General features: G+C 51.1%; 1 protein-coding gene across 3 annotated transcripts in view; it reads left to right on the top strand.

Moving 5' to 3' along the window:
* ACSS1 (acyl-CoA synthetase short chain family member 1) overlaps positions 1-16,107 on the top strand; it is a 41,814-nt gene that overhangs the window by 12,939 nt on the left and 12,768 nt on the right. For 2 of the 3 annotated variants that reach the window (XM_057703910.1, XM_057703912.1), the window contains exons 3-4: positions 9,370-9,569; positions 15,910-16,085. In XM_057703910.1, coding sequence (XP_057559893.1) covers positions 9,370-9,569; positions 15,910-16,085 — 376 coding nt within the window. The remainder of the gene's footprint in view (positions 1-9,369; positions 9,570-15,909; positions 16,086-16,107) is intronic. The other variant, XM_057703911.1, reaches the window with a different exon arrangement.

Here is a 16,107-nt window from a genome sequence, read left to right as displayed (position 1 = left end):
GTGAAGACCTAGGGGGTGGGATAGGGAGGGTGGGGGGTGGCTCAAGAGGGAGGGGATATGGGGATATATGTATAAATACAGCTGATTCACTTGGTTGTACAGCAGAAAGTAACACAATACTGTAAAGCAATTATACTCCAATAAAGATGAAAAAATTACAAAAAAATATTAGGGGGAGGACCATTAACTGAACCAGTAAGGTTAAGGGGTGGGGTGCTTTGGGGTGAACCAGTGCCGGTGACCATGAGGCCCCAGGACAGGGGCACCTGTCAGGCAGTGTTAGTGGGTTTGTCGGGTGGGCTGCCCTGGGTGGGGGCACAAGAGGCCAGTGGCTGCCAGGCTTGTGTGCAGTGTCCCCTGCTGACCTCTGATTAACTCCGATTGCAAAACTTGGTCAGGAATCGCCATGCTGGCTCCCAGAATGTGGCAGGAGCTCTGAGTTACTTGTATCGAGCTGGTTTTAAACCAGCACTTAACTTTCCTTAAGACTTTGGCTCCAGATTTTGAAGCTGGCAAGTGCTTTGAATCCTTCTATACATGACACATTTTTCTTTCTCCTTCTTTTGGGCAAGCTAAGGCTCTTGGAGTTTCATATTTTAGAATGGCCCATCTTGGGATTGCAGCAGGAATGACCTCCACAGAAAGGCGACCTCCCTGATGGGGCCATTTCTGGGAATCCTCTGGTGGATGTTTAGTTCAAGGAGCACACATAACAAATGGCTTTCCTGGAGCTGAATCCCTGCTTTTGTGAACTCCCTTCTGCTGTGCAGGGAATGCTGGAGGGGGCCGCACTGTGGGAGGTGGAGAGGCAGCAGTGTGCAGAGGGGAGGGGTGCAGGCTGGGGGTAGGGGAGGAGGGGTGCATGCCCGGCCCTGTCCCCTTGGGGACCAGTCTTCCGGCAGGGGTTCTGTTCCAGCGGTGCTGTTTGGCTTCTGGCAGCTGCGGACCCGGTGGGGCTGGGTTGGGGGGCGCTGACAGCCGTGCTGCGGCCACGCTGGGAGGCCTGGTTGGGTGCCTGTCACCCAGGCTACTCCCCCACCTCGCCCACCTCCTTGGCCGCTTCCTCTCCCAGCTGGCTGACTCCAAGAGGTGGAAAATCAAGACCCCTGGAAGGCGTGGCCCAGCCGGCAGCCCTGAGACCCTGCAGGGCTGCCCTGATGCTCGGCTGACATGCAGCCCCCAGTGTCCACGGTGCTGGACCCTTCCGTCTACTGCCCAAGACCCTCTCCCAGGAGGGTTCCCTGCAACCAGCCCAGGGCTGGCTGTCCTCCGATCACCTGACCCTGACCCTGGCCCTGAGCCTAGGGCTGGGCAGCCCCCGCTGTGTGGGCCGCTGACACCAATAACCTTAATTTAGATTCTTGGTCGCCCTCAGTTGTAAAGCGAGGAACCTGATGCCCAGTGAGCCTCAGGGGCTCTCAGGCTCACCCGGCTGTAAAGGCCAGAAACAGGGTTTGGACCCAGCAGCGTCTGATCTGTGGGATGTGCTGCGGAATCTCGGAGACTGTGAAGGTGTAAACGGTGGGCTGCCCTGTGGCGCTAACTTGGTGACAGGCCTGTAGGTCTGTGTGCAGACAACACACCCCTTCACCCCTTCACTGACCAGGGCCATGTGTTTCAGCTCCGCCCCCCCCCCCCCAGACCCCCAAGACAAGCAGACACATGTTAACCATGAATAACTGGCTGGGGAGGAGGGGTCAGTGCCTGACGGCTCCCAGTGGCCTCCAGGAGGGACAAGGGATGGCTGCAGGGCAAGGTGGGCCTAAGGGCTGTGGACTCCTGGTATGACTGTGGGGCTGTGAGGAGCAGAAACTGCACACGTGCTGGAGGGGCTCTGGGGGCCTCGGGGACCTTGGGGCCCTGGAGGCAGGAGAGGTCATTGTGGGTACCAGGGAAGGAGTGATGGGCTGGGTGGGGGTGCTGCTTGGTCCTTCATTCTCTCTCCTGGCCCCCTGTGTCTGTCTTGGACCTTATCTGAACCTGGGAGCAGTGGGGGTCCGGATGAGGGAGAGGCCTGGCAATTTCCATCAACAAATCCAGTTAAACTTCCTCTGGGAAGCTGAAGCGAGGTTTCTGGGCCATTGGGAGGGTGGATTCCTTTGCTCGGTCTCGGCCGACAGCCCCATTCTCCCTGCTGGTTGTGCTTGGACCGGGGCCCTAGACTGCTCTTGCCTGGGGCTGCCAGCCCGCAGGAGTCTCTGGGGTTCTTAGTGTATTGGCACTGGCTCCCCCAATGTGAGCGGGGCTCTGAGTCTGGAAAGGAAAGAACTTCTTTTCCGGAGACAAGACTCAGGCGCATGGCCAGTGCTGAGGTCCAAGGGAAATCAAGCGTGAATTAGGGAAGAGGACAGAACTTTTCTCAAGTCCGACCCATCATTTTTGTTCCACCAGAGCTGTGTCAGAATGGGAGAGAAGGACTAGGATCAGAGGGAGCCGGACGCTGGGGCAGGTGGTTCTGAATGTGGGGCCAAACACTGAAACATGGGGGAACCACCCCCCACCCCTGCCCCATTCTCCTCTGTGCTGATTAGAGGAAGGCTCAATTAAACCACCACGATCGGCTCTGAACCCTCCTCTTGCTAATTTAAACCAACCCAAGGAAAAATGTTACATAAATAACAATGGAGTTAGCAGATGGCAAAAATCATCAAATCTGGGAACCTCTGAAATAGAATGTGACTTTTCCTGAAGCTGTAGGTTTTGAGAGTGGCCGTTGGAGCCAGGCTTGGGTTTGAATCCTGACCTGACCCTTGACCCTTTCAGCTGAATAGCCTGAAGAAGTTACTTAACTCCTCTGTGCCTCGGTTTCCTCATCTGGAAAGTGGGGTCATGATGGTAGCTCCCAGCCCACGGGCTGCTGTGAGGGTTCCATGGGTGTGCCTAGGATCCAGAGCAGTGCTGTTACTGCTGTCACTGCTGTCACTGAAGGAACTGTGAATGGGGTTGGGGTGGGTGGGGCAGTAACACGAGGGGGTTGGGGAAGGCTGAGGAGGCAGGAGACGGTGGGCCTGAAGGCGGCTGAGGCTGGCCTGGAGAGGAGGGTCCTTGTGCTCACGGTGGGTGGCAGGCGCGGCTGGAGAAGATGGGGCAGCAAGTGGAGGTGGCGGATGGGCAGAGTGCACAGAGCATGGTGTGGGCCTGCCTTCCCTCCAGCCTCTGGGAAGCCCAGGCCACGGCCAAGTGCCTGGAACCTGCAGCTAGCAGCAGCCCCGACTCTGGCCGATGCAGCCTCAGACCCACCTTCCACCCCAAACAAGGGCTTCGCATCAACACCCACTGCAGGGTGCGAAGCAGGTGGGCCTGCAGGGGAGGGATTCTCGAACCACATTCTAATACACTGGTGACTCTCATTCACCCTGAACCAATGGCGCGGCTGCCTGCGATTTACACAAAAGCAAAGTGACATTCTCTCTCCCTCCTACTGTTAAGGAACTGCTGATTTTCACCAATTTTATTCATCTGCCTTTTTCTGCAATAATTATAGCTACTGTTAGTAGGATGCCTTTATACGTGCCTGGGACTTCAGATTTGGTCTTGTCTTAAGTCTGTTTGGGCTGCTATGACAAAACACCACTGATGACGGGGCGTGGGGGGGCTTATAATAACAGAGATTTATTTCTCACAGTTGCAGAGTCTGGAAGTCCAAGATCAAGTTGCCAGCATGGTTGCCTAATGGTCGGGCCCTCCTCCTGGGTCACAGCTGGCACCTCCCCTCTGTGTCCTTACATGGTGAAAGGAAAAAGGGAGCTCTGTGGGGTCTCTCTTATAAAGGCACTAATCCCATCATGGGGCTCTACCCTTGTGACCTAATTACCCCCCAAAGGCTCTACCTCCTAATGTTATCATCTTTGGGGGTTAGGATTCTGCAGCTAGTCAGACCACAGGAGTCCTCGAGACCACGCTGGTAGTGGTCCTATTATTAGGCCATTCTATGGTTGGGACAGTTTAGACTCTAGGTGTATGGGGAGCTGGGTGGAAGCCCCGTCTCTGATCAGATGTCATTCACAGAGGCACTCTCCTGAGAGGGAAATTCGGAGTCCAGAACTTTCCGCAGAGTATTGCAAAGCCTCAAGGAGGATACATTTGTTTTTTGTAAGAAATTAGAAAACATGCAGCTGTAGTGCTCCCAAGTTCACTGGCTGGCTTGCTGTCAGCAGTGACAGTTCAGCTCTTGTTTCCTGCGAACACTGAGTGTGTCCAGGGCTTTCCTTGGCAAGGGCAGCTTGGGCGTTTTCGTGTTGACGTGTGGTAAATGCTTTATAGTTCACTGCAGCTTACCTTTGCTCAAGGTCATGGTCACGAGATCAAATCATGACGTGAGAGGAATTCATACTTGGGTTATGAGCCCGCTCAGCTGAATTTCCTGGGCTTCAGTTCTCTCAGGGGCAAAGTAAGCACGTGTCATCACGTTAGGTCAGATTTAGTGGCTACAGTTTAATATCTGGGCCAGAGGAGTTTGCCAGAGGGAAGGAGTTGGTCCCAAGGCCCAGTGAGCTTCTCCCTGTGAGAAGGGGTTCCTCCTGCCATGCTTCACTTTCGGAAAGCCAACCCTGCATCTCTCACCACCTCCATCTTTCAGAAATGGCTTACTGAAGAGAATAGCAAAGTCTAGAGAAGTGTACCAAAGAAAGATGTGTCCTGTCCAGTCCTGCATTTGGACCATGAGGTTGACCCCTCCCCTCAGCACCAGGCTTGGGGGAGAGAAGTGACTCACAGGCCTTCCAAACGCACATCTACTGGGTTCCCTGGCTTCCTTCCCTTATGGGCAGAGGACAGTAGCCTTGGGCTGGCCTATCAGTGGGGCGGTCCTGCCCATTGTTCTCTCCAAGGGGCGGGACGCTTCCTGCTAGCATGACCCCCTCTCTCGGTGCAGGAGGCGGGGAGGCATCTGCAGGGTGGACCAGTGCTCACGGTTAGAGCTCGGGCTCCAGTCACCCTGTGCCTACCAGGGCTCTCGTCCTTTCAGGCTTACCTGCTGTTCCCTTCCATTCCACAGATATCTGTCGGACACCTTCTCTGAGCTAGGCTCAGTACTGGATGCTGGGAGGAAGGCAGTGAACAAATCCCTGCTCATACTCAGTGGGGCACGTGGACAAGGAAGGGGGTAGCCTCTTAGCTAGTGTTTATTTAATGAACACAAGAGCCATTGTAGCAAGTAAGCAAGTCATGCATTCCCGATTTCTTTCTTAAATACAACAGCAATATACACACACGTGCGTCCACACACACATGGTTTATTTTACTTCCCCTGGACTGTCCAGCTGTGTCCTGTTATGCATCGAGCTGGGCCAGAGGTGCCTTTCTTCTGTCTGTGTTCGGGCAGATGTGTTGGTTACACATACTTGTGGTCGGATTAGCTTTGGATGGACCTTCTTCCCAGTTGAAACTGAGAGGTGGCTGTAGAAGGTGTCCTTCCTCCCCCAAGGCCAGGCAGCATTTTGCTGGCGCTCAGCACCCTGAATATGAGGCCAGTCTGTGTATTTGTGCCTGTTATTTGTCATTTGTCCACATGGAAGGCGTGGCCCTGAGGAGTCTACTCACAGACAAACGTAGATATCTTATTCAGAACCTGCATAACAAATGCTGTTTCTCCTTGCACTTGAAAATAGAACTCTAACTCATTTTGTTGAGATCATTCCTCAGAAAGCTGCACATCACTGTCCCTTGGAAAGATCCCGCAGGCAAGGAGGAAGCCAGTGTTTCCTGAAGCAGCGGCCCAGGAAACTGAGTGGCTGCATTATCTGTTTGATACAGAACAGCATTTCGGTTTGTGAAAGTCTGAGAAGTTGTGAATACCCGAGAACTGCTTTTGAATGATTTTTGAGTACCTGGAGTAACAGGATCACTTGAATAATACTTTTTTTCTGATTTGAAGACCTAGGTTTGCTGACCATATTTTCCAGTGGTCTGAGTCTGGAGGACTTTGCTAATGAAAAGTAAAGGCTTAAAATGAAAAATCCAAGTTAAAAAAACAATGGGTGAGCTGGAAAGATGAGTAGAAATTGAGATGGAATTAAATAGAGACAAATGGATAGTCTGGAAAGTCTGATTTAAAAAATTAATTTGTCAACTGTGATATGGAAAAGCTCTGATTAGAGTCCTGTTCTGTGTGTGGCGATGGTCAGTGGGTTAGTGACCTTATTTTGAATTTGGGCCACCTGTGTCAGGCCTTAAAAGATTAATGTGTTCTTCATTTACATGGTTATATATAGAGTTGGGGTCAAAGGTCTCGGTTCCCATATTCTGAACCGGGCAGACACCATGTGAATGCTGGGGTCCGTTTTGTAACCTGGAGGTTTCTAGGGGGTGGGAGTGGGGTCATGGAGGGCTGGGTGAGAGAACCTGGGAGAGAAAAGGCTTTATGGGGTGGTAGGGGGTATTCAGGAATCTGAAGGGCTGTCGTTGAATGACATTTACTCTGGACATTTTTAAAGGGCTGACCTCAGACCAAGCGGTGGAAGTGGAACAGCTACAAGTCTTGGCCCGATTCTAGGAACACTGTTTGGTGCTGTGTGTGATGTTTAAGCAGAGGCTGGACCTCTGTGGCCAGGAACTCCAGGGAGGCTTCAAGGATCTCTTCAACCTTGAGTTTTATGGCCTTGGCAGAGAGGATGAAGAGGGGAGTGAACTCAAGAGATTTACTGGGATTAGATTCTTTATCAGAAACTTCTCTGGATGCAGCAGGAGTGTGGAGCCCAGTGGACTCAGTTCCAGGGCCCACGTGGAGGGCCCTCCATCCTCCAGGGAACACTGGGGCTACTTCAGCTCTGGTTCCACACCTTCCCAGGGCTATAGGTCAGCTGCTCAGCTCTGACTGCCAGGCAACTTCTGGCCCTGAGGGGAATCCTTTCCCCTTTGCTGCCTTGCTCCTCTTTCCCACAGCCAACCTTTCCAGAAAGCTCTCCCTGTTGCCCTCAGCAATCGTACCAGAAGCTGCGGTGATAAATGCCCTTCACACTCTCATGTGCCTTCCTTTCCCCAGCGGGAGCTGTGCTGCAGGAGGACACTTTCCCTCTCATTTCCTTTGTCTGGTGCCCTACTCGCCCCCATGGTGCCTAGAATGGAATTTTTAGAGTGATTTAGTTGATTTTAGTATTTTTAGAAAGTAATTTCAAACAAAGACGTCTGATGGTAAAGATAGCCTCTACTGAATGTTTGGCAGGGTCCTGAATGGGTGAAGCTTCTCATTAACACTTGTGACAGTTAAACAAGGTGGAAGGGGCCTGCTGTTTCTCAGGTGACCTTTCTCAGGCAGCTGAGAAAGGTGAGCTCCCATGCCTGTGCAGCTACTGTAGAAAGTAACACAGACCTTTTAGTCTGGACAGTTCTGTTCCTTCCTTGACTTCAAAATGCTGCCTTCCATCTGCAGAATGAGGACTGGATTTCATCGCCGTTTGTCTCTGATGCACTTGAGCCTTCACCTCCCTAGCTCCTACTGCTTACGTCTTTAGAGCTGTTGCAAATAGCATATGTGCTGGGCTTACGTTACCCTTCTGTGTGACTGACCATAGCTGCCTCTTCAGTGCTGCAACAGACCATCCTAGCCTCCTCCCTGCACACAGGAAGTGTGTTTCTGGGCCCTGGTTCTGGGGAGTTTGCTGTTGGGGGCTGTCGGGTGCGCTTTCATTCATCACAAGCTCAGGTGTGGGGTGGATGGGGCACCAGTGAATGGGCTTTTGTCCTCCTAAAGTCTTAAGGAAAAAGAATAGGGTCCCACTGGAGAGGCACTGTGCCAGCCTGGGAGGAGTCGAGGGAGAGCGCAGGCTGCACTCATGTTACCGAACCAAACTTGGGTCCCTCCGCTTGCCTGTGCAGAGTAAAGCCAATCTACTGACACCCAGTTGTGGTGAAGGAAAGTGCAGCATTTATTGCAGGGTGCCAAGCAAGGAGTCCAGGGCAGCTGGTGCTCAAAACACCCAAACTCCCTGATGGGTTTCAGGAAAGCCTATTATTTATTTATTTATTTTCTTCCTTCCTTCCTTCCAGCTGCATTGGGTCTTAGTTGCGGCACACAGGATCTTTCGTTGTGGCGCACTGGCTCTTCGTTTTGTCCCGTGGGCTTCTCTCTAGTTGCGGTCCGCGGGCTTAGTTGCCCCATTGCATGTGGGATCTTAGTTCCCTGACCAGGGATTGAACCTGAGTCCCTTGGTTTGGAAGGCAGATTCTTTACCACTGGACCACCAGGGACGTCCCAGGGAAGGCTTTTTAAAGGCAGGGTGAGGGAGGGGAGTCCCAGGGTATGTGATCAGCTAGCGTACAGTTCTCTGATTGGTTGATGGTGAGGTAACAGGGCTGTTAACTATCAATCCTCAGGCTCCAGTAGGTCTGGAGGCTACAAGTAGTTAATTTCTTCCACTTGGTGGGGGTTTTAGCATCTGTACAACAACTCAGGAATGTGCATCAGATACAATTATCTAGGTACTTTACAGAGGAGCTACAGCAGAGGATATGGGGGAGGGGTCTGTCCCAGGAAGGGTCCTGCTTGGTTACACTAGTGATCTGCTCTCATCTGGTCTCCCCCAAGGTCTGTCACCACCCACCCTCCGTTTCCTGGTGGCCCTTGCCAGGCTGCCCCTTTCTGGGTCTCTGAGCACAGGGCAACAACAAACACTCCTGGGTCCTGGCCACGAGGGTGGAGCCACATGGATGGGGCGGACTCCTTTTGCCTTTCCATGCCAACCCTTTCTGTGAAATAACAGAACTCAGCATCCACCTGCTTCTGCCCCCCTGTGCTTTCCCCCACTTCCTGTTCTGCTGCAGACCCCTGGTTTCTGGCAGACTGTCATCCTCTCTGGGTTGGGTTGGGTCACGTGCCAACCCCAAGCCAATCAGCTTGTTCTGGTGGATGCTGCAGTCTGATTGGCCGGCCAAGCCTAAGCCCAGGAGCAGAGGCAGGGGCCATGTGGGCAAAAGAGGTGAGGGCATGGTGTCTGGTGTCCTGGTCCCTCACCACCCAGCTCTGCCTTGGGCTGCAGGCTGCCTTCCTCCCCAAGTCACTGTGGCTTTGCAGAGTTAGGGTCCCCTGCCTGGAAAGGCATGTGCTGACCCAGAGAACCAGGGCCTTTTGGGAGGGCATGTCAGAAGGCTCAGGGACGGGATGACCCAGGTCTCTGAGAAGCCCTGCTCTTGGTGGACAAGGGGACAGGTGATTTTCCTCAGCAGTGTGGCCGTGAATCTGTGTCAGAGCCAGCCTACAAAGTTACAATGTTTTCTGAAAGGAGCCTTCCATGCATCAAGTGTTGTAGTGGCTGCACTCCCCCAGGCTGGCCAGGGCTCCACTGCCTGCAGTTTGCAGGATTATTCCAGCCAAATGACTCTGCGTTCTGGCCCTCCCCCTTCTCTGATGGCCCTCCCTTCCTTGTGCCACAGGGAGCTGCTGGAGACCACGTGCCGCCTGGCCAACACGCTCAAGAGGCATGGAGTCCGCCGAGGGGACCGGGTGGCCCTCTACATGCCTGTCTCCCCGCTGGCTGTGGCCTCAATGCTGGCCTGCGCTCGGATCGGAGCCATCCACAATGTCATCTTCGCTGGCTTCAGTGCGGGGTCCTTGGTGGGGAGGATCAATGATGGTGAGCACATAGGCAGTGGGAGGGAGGGAGGAACCTGGGTCCCCTGGCCTTCAGGGACTTAGGGTGGTGACAGACATTACTGAGAGTCACACATACAGATGATGGACACTACCAGGGACAAGGTATGGCATTTGCTCTATGAGCTGAGGTCTGAGTGCATTGGATTTAATCAGATGAAGAAGGAAGGGAAGAGCCCAGGTGGAGGGAATGGCATGGATACCGGCTGGAGGAGGCTGTGTGGCTGCAATGGTGGAGGGAAGAAATGTAGGGCAAGATGAAGCTGGGGAGGTATGGAGAAGTTTCCACAGGTCAGTAGCTAGAAGCCTTCCGTGGTAAGGAATAATGGGGTGGGCCATCTTCTGAGGCCTGGGAGTCAGGTGTGGGCCTTGTGGTGTGTCTTTAAGGCCTTCTGTCTGCAGGTAGGTCAGAGCCTCCTGGACAGGTGTGCAGAGCAATATCATCTCTTTCCTTTTTGTAGTGTCAGAGGGCTGAGTGTCTGAATGGTGGCCTCAAGTCTGTGCAGCCTGACCCCTGATCCCTTGAGATCCTAGAGGGTTCCCTGAGCTGGCTGCCCTGGGTGGATAACAAGTTTGGGGGCTGTTGGGAATTCTTTGTGTCTCACAGAAGACTTGCCTTTGGGTAATGGACAGAGCTGAAGGGCAGAGTTCTCAGACCTCTGTTGACCACCCTCTTAAGGAAAGACTGGGGAGCCTTTCTGCTCCCTTTCAATATTTCCTCTCTACTTTCAAGGGTTGGTGCTGCCACTCCTTTCTTTTCCTCTCTCTTTCTCTCTCTCTCTCTCTCAACTCTGTAGCACCTAATGTGTGCCAGGCTTTGTTCTAAGCAATTTGTGAAGGCCATCTCTTTCCATTTTAACTTAGTCTTCATAAATACGATATGAGATAATACTCTTGCTATTTCTACCCTCTCCCTTTTTCTATTACCATTGAATCATTTAAAAGTGTACAATTCAGAGATGTTAAGCATATTCACCATGTTGTGCAACCATCATCACTATTCCAGAATTTTCCCATCACTCCAAATGGACATCTCATACCTGTTAAGCAGGCATTCCTCATTTCCAATCCATCAAGGCTCTGGCAACTACTGATCTACTTTCTGTCTCTATGATTTGCCAGTTCTGGATGTTTTATAAAAACAAACTCCTACAATATGTGGCATTCTGTGTTCTACTTCTTTCACTAAGCATCATGTTTTCAAGGTGCATCTGTGTTTCAGTGTGTATCAGTATTCCGTTTCTTTTTGTAGCTGAATAATATTTCACTGTATGGATAGACCACATTTTGTTAATCCATTCATCTGTTTATGGGCATTTTGACTTGTTTCTACTTTTTGGCTATTGTGAATAGAACTGCTATGAACGTTTATGTACAAGAACACCTGCTTTCAATTTTTTGGGTGTATACCTAGGAATGGAATTGCTGGCACCTATGGTAAATCTATGTTTAACTTACTGACGAACTGCCAAACTTTTCTGAAGGAGCTATTCTGTTTTATGTGTTCACTAGCAATGTACGAGGGTTCCAACTTCTCCAAATCCTTACCAACACTTATTTTCCTTTTAAAAAAGTTATAGCCATCCCAGTGGGTAGGAAGTGGTATCTCATTGTATTTTTGATTTGTATTTTCCTAATGACTAATATCATTGAGTATCTTTGTGCGTGTCCATTTGTGTCTTTGGAGAAATGTCTACTTAAGGCTTTTGCTCTTTTTTTTAATTGGTCGTTTGTCTTTTTTTTAGTTGTTGTTGAGTTGTGAGTTCTCTATATATTCTCGATACTGTACCTTTATCAGATATATGATTTGCAATTATTTTATCCCATTCTGTGGGTTGTCTTTTTGCTTTCTCAGTATTGTCCTTTGAAGCACAAAAATTTTTAATTGTGATAAAGTCCAGTTCATCTATTCCTATTGTTGTTTGTATTTCTGGTGTATTATTTAAGACTCCATTGCCAAATACAACATTATGAAGATTTGCCTCTGTGTTTTCTCCTAAGCGTTTTTTATAGTTTTTGCTTTTTCATTTAGATCTTTGATCCATTTTGAGTTAATTTTTGTATATCGTGTGAGGTAAGGGTCCAACTTCATTTCTTTTTTTTTTTTTTGGCCTGTGCGTATCCAGCGATACCAGCACCATCTATTGAAGAGAATACTGTTTCCTCCGTTAAATGGTCTTGGCACTCTTGTCAAAAATAACTTGACTGTATGTGTGAGGACTTATTTCTGAGTTTTCTGTGATTTTCATATGTTGAACCTTCCTTGCATTCCAGGAATAAATCCCACTTGGTCATGATGTATGAGGGTGAGTCAAAAATTATCTGACACTGGCTGTAGAATTTACTTTAATTAACTTTTAGAAAAGACAAATAAATCATTTTTTGACATAATCTCATTGCTTTGCAATATATTTTGTCCATCTTTCAAGAAGGTTTCATATTCCCTCATTAAAAAAATATTTTAGGCTGACCTGCAAGCCACAAATGCACCCATCTTCACTTCTTCATCAGAAGTGAATCTTTGTCCTCGTAGGGCTGCTTTCAGGGGACCAAACAGGTGAAAGTGCAATGGAGCAAGATCAGGACTACAGGGAGGATGCTTTAACACCTCAAAATGAAGTCTTTGTAGAGTGTCGACAGTGTGGGCAGTCTTTGATAAATAATGGCACCAGGTACACTCTCAGACCAAAAAAAATGAATCACTGCATGCTGCTCTTCTTTCGTGCAAATGGCAAGTGGGGCATCCATTTTTGCTTAAACAGAAAGCTCTGATAAGACAGTGCAGCCAACAGAAGTTTTAATATAACCAGAGTGCGGATAATTTTTGACTAACCCTCATATAATCTTGTTAATATGCTGCTGGATACCGTTTGTTAGCATTTGGTTGAGGGTTTTTGCATCAGTGTTTATAAGGGATATTGGTCTGTAGTTTTCTTTTCTTGTGATGTGTTTGGTTTTGGTATTGGGGTAAAGCTGGCCACATAGTGAGTGAGAAAGTGTTTCCTTCTCTGCAATTTTTAGGAAGAGTTTGAGAAAGATTGATGTTAATGTGTCTTTATCTGTTTGGTAGAATTCACCAGTGAAGCCATCTGATCCTGGAAACTGAGGCACAGAGTTTAAGTGACTTGCCCAAGATCACACTGCTTCTTAGTGACAGAGCCAGGATTTGAACCCAGGCATTCTGCCAATGCTTTTAACATTACATTAGGCTGCTCCTTTCTTCTCTTACTGATGTGGCCATAGTTACCAAGTGTTTCTGTTAAGATTCTTTGAAACAAGAAAAAGCAATTGACTCTGGAGAATTAGTAGCTACAAGAGTGAGTCAAAAATTATCCGCACTCCAGTTATAGTAAAACTTCTATAAACTGTACAGCCAGAGTGCGGATAATTTTTGACTCACTCTCGTAGCTGCTGGGCAACTCCCAGAACTCAGGAATCCTAAACAGCCAGGCCATGGGAAGGCAGGGGCCCAGTTAGCTCTGAGGGACTCAGCAGGGGAAACTCCCATAACTTTTCTCTAGAACTTTGCCATTAAGTGTTTTTTTCCCCAACATCCTACAGCCTCCGTGTCCAGCTACTCAAGTGTCAGTTTCCTGGGGCAAGACGCTGTTGGGACAAGTGTCTGTGTTCTCTTGGCCCAGTGAGGGTGGTATTTTGGTTACCTATTGCTGTGTTACAAGCTACTCCAAAAGTTAGTGCTGAGGACAGTATGTTTTCTTATTATGTTTCATGATTCTGTGGGGCAGGAGTCAGGGGGGCATAGTGGGAATGGCCTCCCTCTGCTCTGTGATGTCTGGGGTACCAGCTGGGTTGGCTTGAATGGTTGGGGGCAGCCAGAGGTCTCTTTCTCCTCATATGGCCTCTTCACATAATTAACCTGGGCTTCCTCATAGCCAGGCAGCCTCAGGTAGTCAGACTTGTTACCTGGTGGCTCATGGCTCCAAGAGGAAGCAAGGAAACTGCCAGTTGTCCTAAAGGCTGGCCCTGGAATATGCACAGCATTGTTTTTGCTATACTCCAATGGTCAAACCAGTCTGTGGCCATCCCAAATTTAAGGGGAGGGGATCTAGACCCTGCTTGTCTATGAGAAGTGGTGTGAAATCAGGTCAGAGAATTCATAGGTGTCTTTTGGCCACCACTGGGAAGGGGAGTGTGAGCATGGTGACCAGGTTTCACCATGAGTAGGCAGCCTCTCCGGTTAGTATGTTCTATTCTAGGGCCCTGTTCCCTTGGCCTGGCCTCTGGGTTCTGGCCACTCCTCTTCCTTTGTCTTCCCTCCTGTTCTAGGCTGTGTGAGGAGTGGAGAGAGGGAGGTGTGGGGAGGGTGGAGAATGGCTCTGGGAGATTGTCCACGCCTGAATCCCCCAGTACCTGTGAACATGTACCTTAAGTGGTAAAATGTCTCTGCAGATGTGAGGGGACACTGAAATGGGGGGATGATGCAGGTTGGCCCAGTGTAACCACCCAAGTCCTTAAAAGCAGAGAACTTTCTCTGGCTGAAGCAGGAAACATGTGGCAGAGAGGGAGGTCAGAGAGATTCACAGTGGGACCAGGACTTGACCCGCCTTCATTGGCTTTGAGGATGAAGGAGACCTGTGTGCCGGGAGTGTAGGTGGCTCTAAAAGCTGATGACGACCCCTGACTGACAGTCAGCAAGGAAATGGGGGCCTCAGTCCTACAGTCACATGGACCTGAGTTCTGCCAACGGCCTGGAAGCAGATTCTCCCCAGAGCCTCCAGGTGACGTCCCCTCCCCCCACTCCCAGCACCTTGATTTTGGCGGTGAGACTCTAAGCAGAGAACCCTGCTGAGCTCACCCAGACTACAGAACTGTAAGCTAAAAAAATGGGTGCTCTGAGCCACTAAATTTGTAGTAATTGGCTATGGAAGTGATGAAAAACAAATACAGATGCTGAGACCTGGTCAACAGCCAGGGTGAGAGCGAATTCCCCTGTTGATCCCGCCTGTGCTGATGCCGTGCACTTGCCACGGCCCTGCCGCCCGCATCCGGGAACCTGAGAGAGAGGGCGCTCCCCAAGCACCTCCTGGGGCCTGGGCATGTTTGGCCCGGAGGCTCCTGCCCTGGAGAACCACTCGGGGGGCAAGGAGGTCTCGCACAGATGGGCACCAGGAGTGAGTCCTGTGTCTGGGAGGCTGGGATTCCAGCACCCAGGATGGGCAGGGGCCGCTCTTTTCTCCAGGGGGTCCTGAGCTTTCTTCATCTCTCATCCCCTTGAGAAGCGTCCCTTTCTACCTGCTGGGCCGTTTCCCTTCCTGCCTGCCGGGGACCTTTTCTGGACAGTTGCAGCTTGGGGATGTAGGCCTGGAGAGTCTCAGGCAGGCTCTGTCCACCTGACTTCATTGCCCCAGGGTGACCGATTGCCAAGGCCTGAGGGGCAAACAGTGTGTGCGGCCGGGGCCTGGTGTGCAGAGCTGACAACACTGGCCTAGGCTCCCCAAACAGTCTAGAGTATCTCTCTGACCCAGGCAAAGGCCTGTGCCAGAGGGGTCTCAGGCGGCCCTCGGGGCTGTGCCGCCTCTAGGACTCTTGGGAGGAAGAGAGGCTGTGAGCATGTCTCTAGGAAGCAGGTTTCAGACTGGAAAGCTGAGGGAGACTGGCACCTCAGGTAGGGCCCCCAGGAGCTGGCCCTGAGGTGAGAGTTCAAGTGCAGGCAGTTCACTGGGAAGGTGGTCCTGGGAGGCACTGAGGGCGGTGGGGAGTGAGGCTGGGGAGCTCCCACTGTGGATGCCCAGGGCTCAGACTGCAGGGAAGACCTGGAAGGCAATGGGGACCCCGAGGGGTGGGGGACCTGGTTGAGGGCTACTGGGTGGAGTGATTCCCCAGCACCTCTGCCTGTGGCTCTGAATCAGGCCTCGGGGCCCACGTCACAGGTCGGAGGGCTGTGCGTGGCCGTCAGCACAGCAGCTGGATGGTTGTTCCAGGCTCTTCCTCAGGGGGCAGTTGTACAGTAGCCCATTTCAGCCCTGACCCCTCCGGTCATCCTGGGTTGGGGTGGGGTGAGTGGAGGGTCGCCCAGAAGGCCCCGGGGCACGTGGGAGGGAGCGGGAGTCTGGAAGAGTTGAGCTTCCAGTGACTTATCTCTAGTTACACCTGCTCTTCCCAGAGTGGGAAAAAGGCCGGTGCTTCTGCTCTGAGCATGAGGGTCCCAAAGCAGACAGAACTTCCCTGTTTTGTGTTGACTCTCTTGCTCAAGGATGGACTTTCTCCATCACACCCTTAGGCCTGTGTGTGGCCTTCTGGGCTGTGAAGATCAGAGAGTGGGGAGGAAACTGACCAGAAATACCTGCGTTTGACTCCGATAGCCAAGTGCAAGGTGGTTATTACCTTCAACCAAGGCCTCCGGGGAGGACGTGTGGTGGAGCTGAAGAAGATCGTGGATGAAGCCGTAAAGCTCTGCCCAACTGTCCAGCACGTCCTGGTGGCTCACAGGACAGACAACAAGGTCCACATGGGGGATCTGGACATTTCCCTTGAGCAGGTGGGTTTACCTCCTTTTGTAG

Source organism: Hippopotamus amphibius, chromosome 12, assembly GCF_030028045.1.
Source record: "Hippopotamus amphibius kiboko isolate mHipAmp2 chromosome 12, mHipAmp2.hap2, whole genome shotgun sequence".
In the NCBI taxonomy this organism is placed as follows: Eukaryota; Metazoa; Chordata; class Mammalia; order Artiodactyla; family Hippopotamidae; genus Hippopotamus; species Hippopotamus amphibius.
This window is presented reverse-complemented; position numbering and strand designations above follow the sequence as displayed.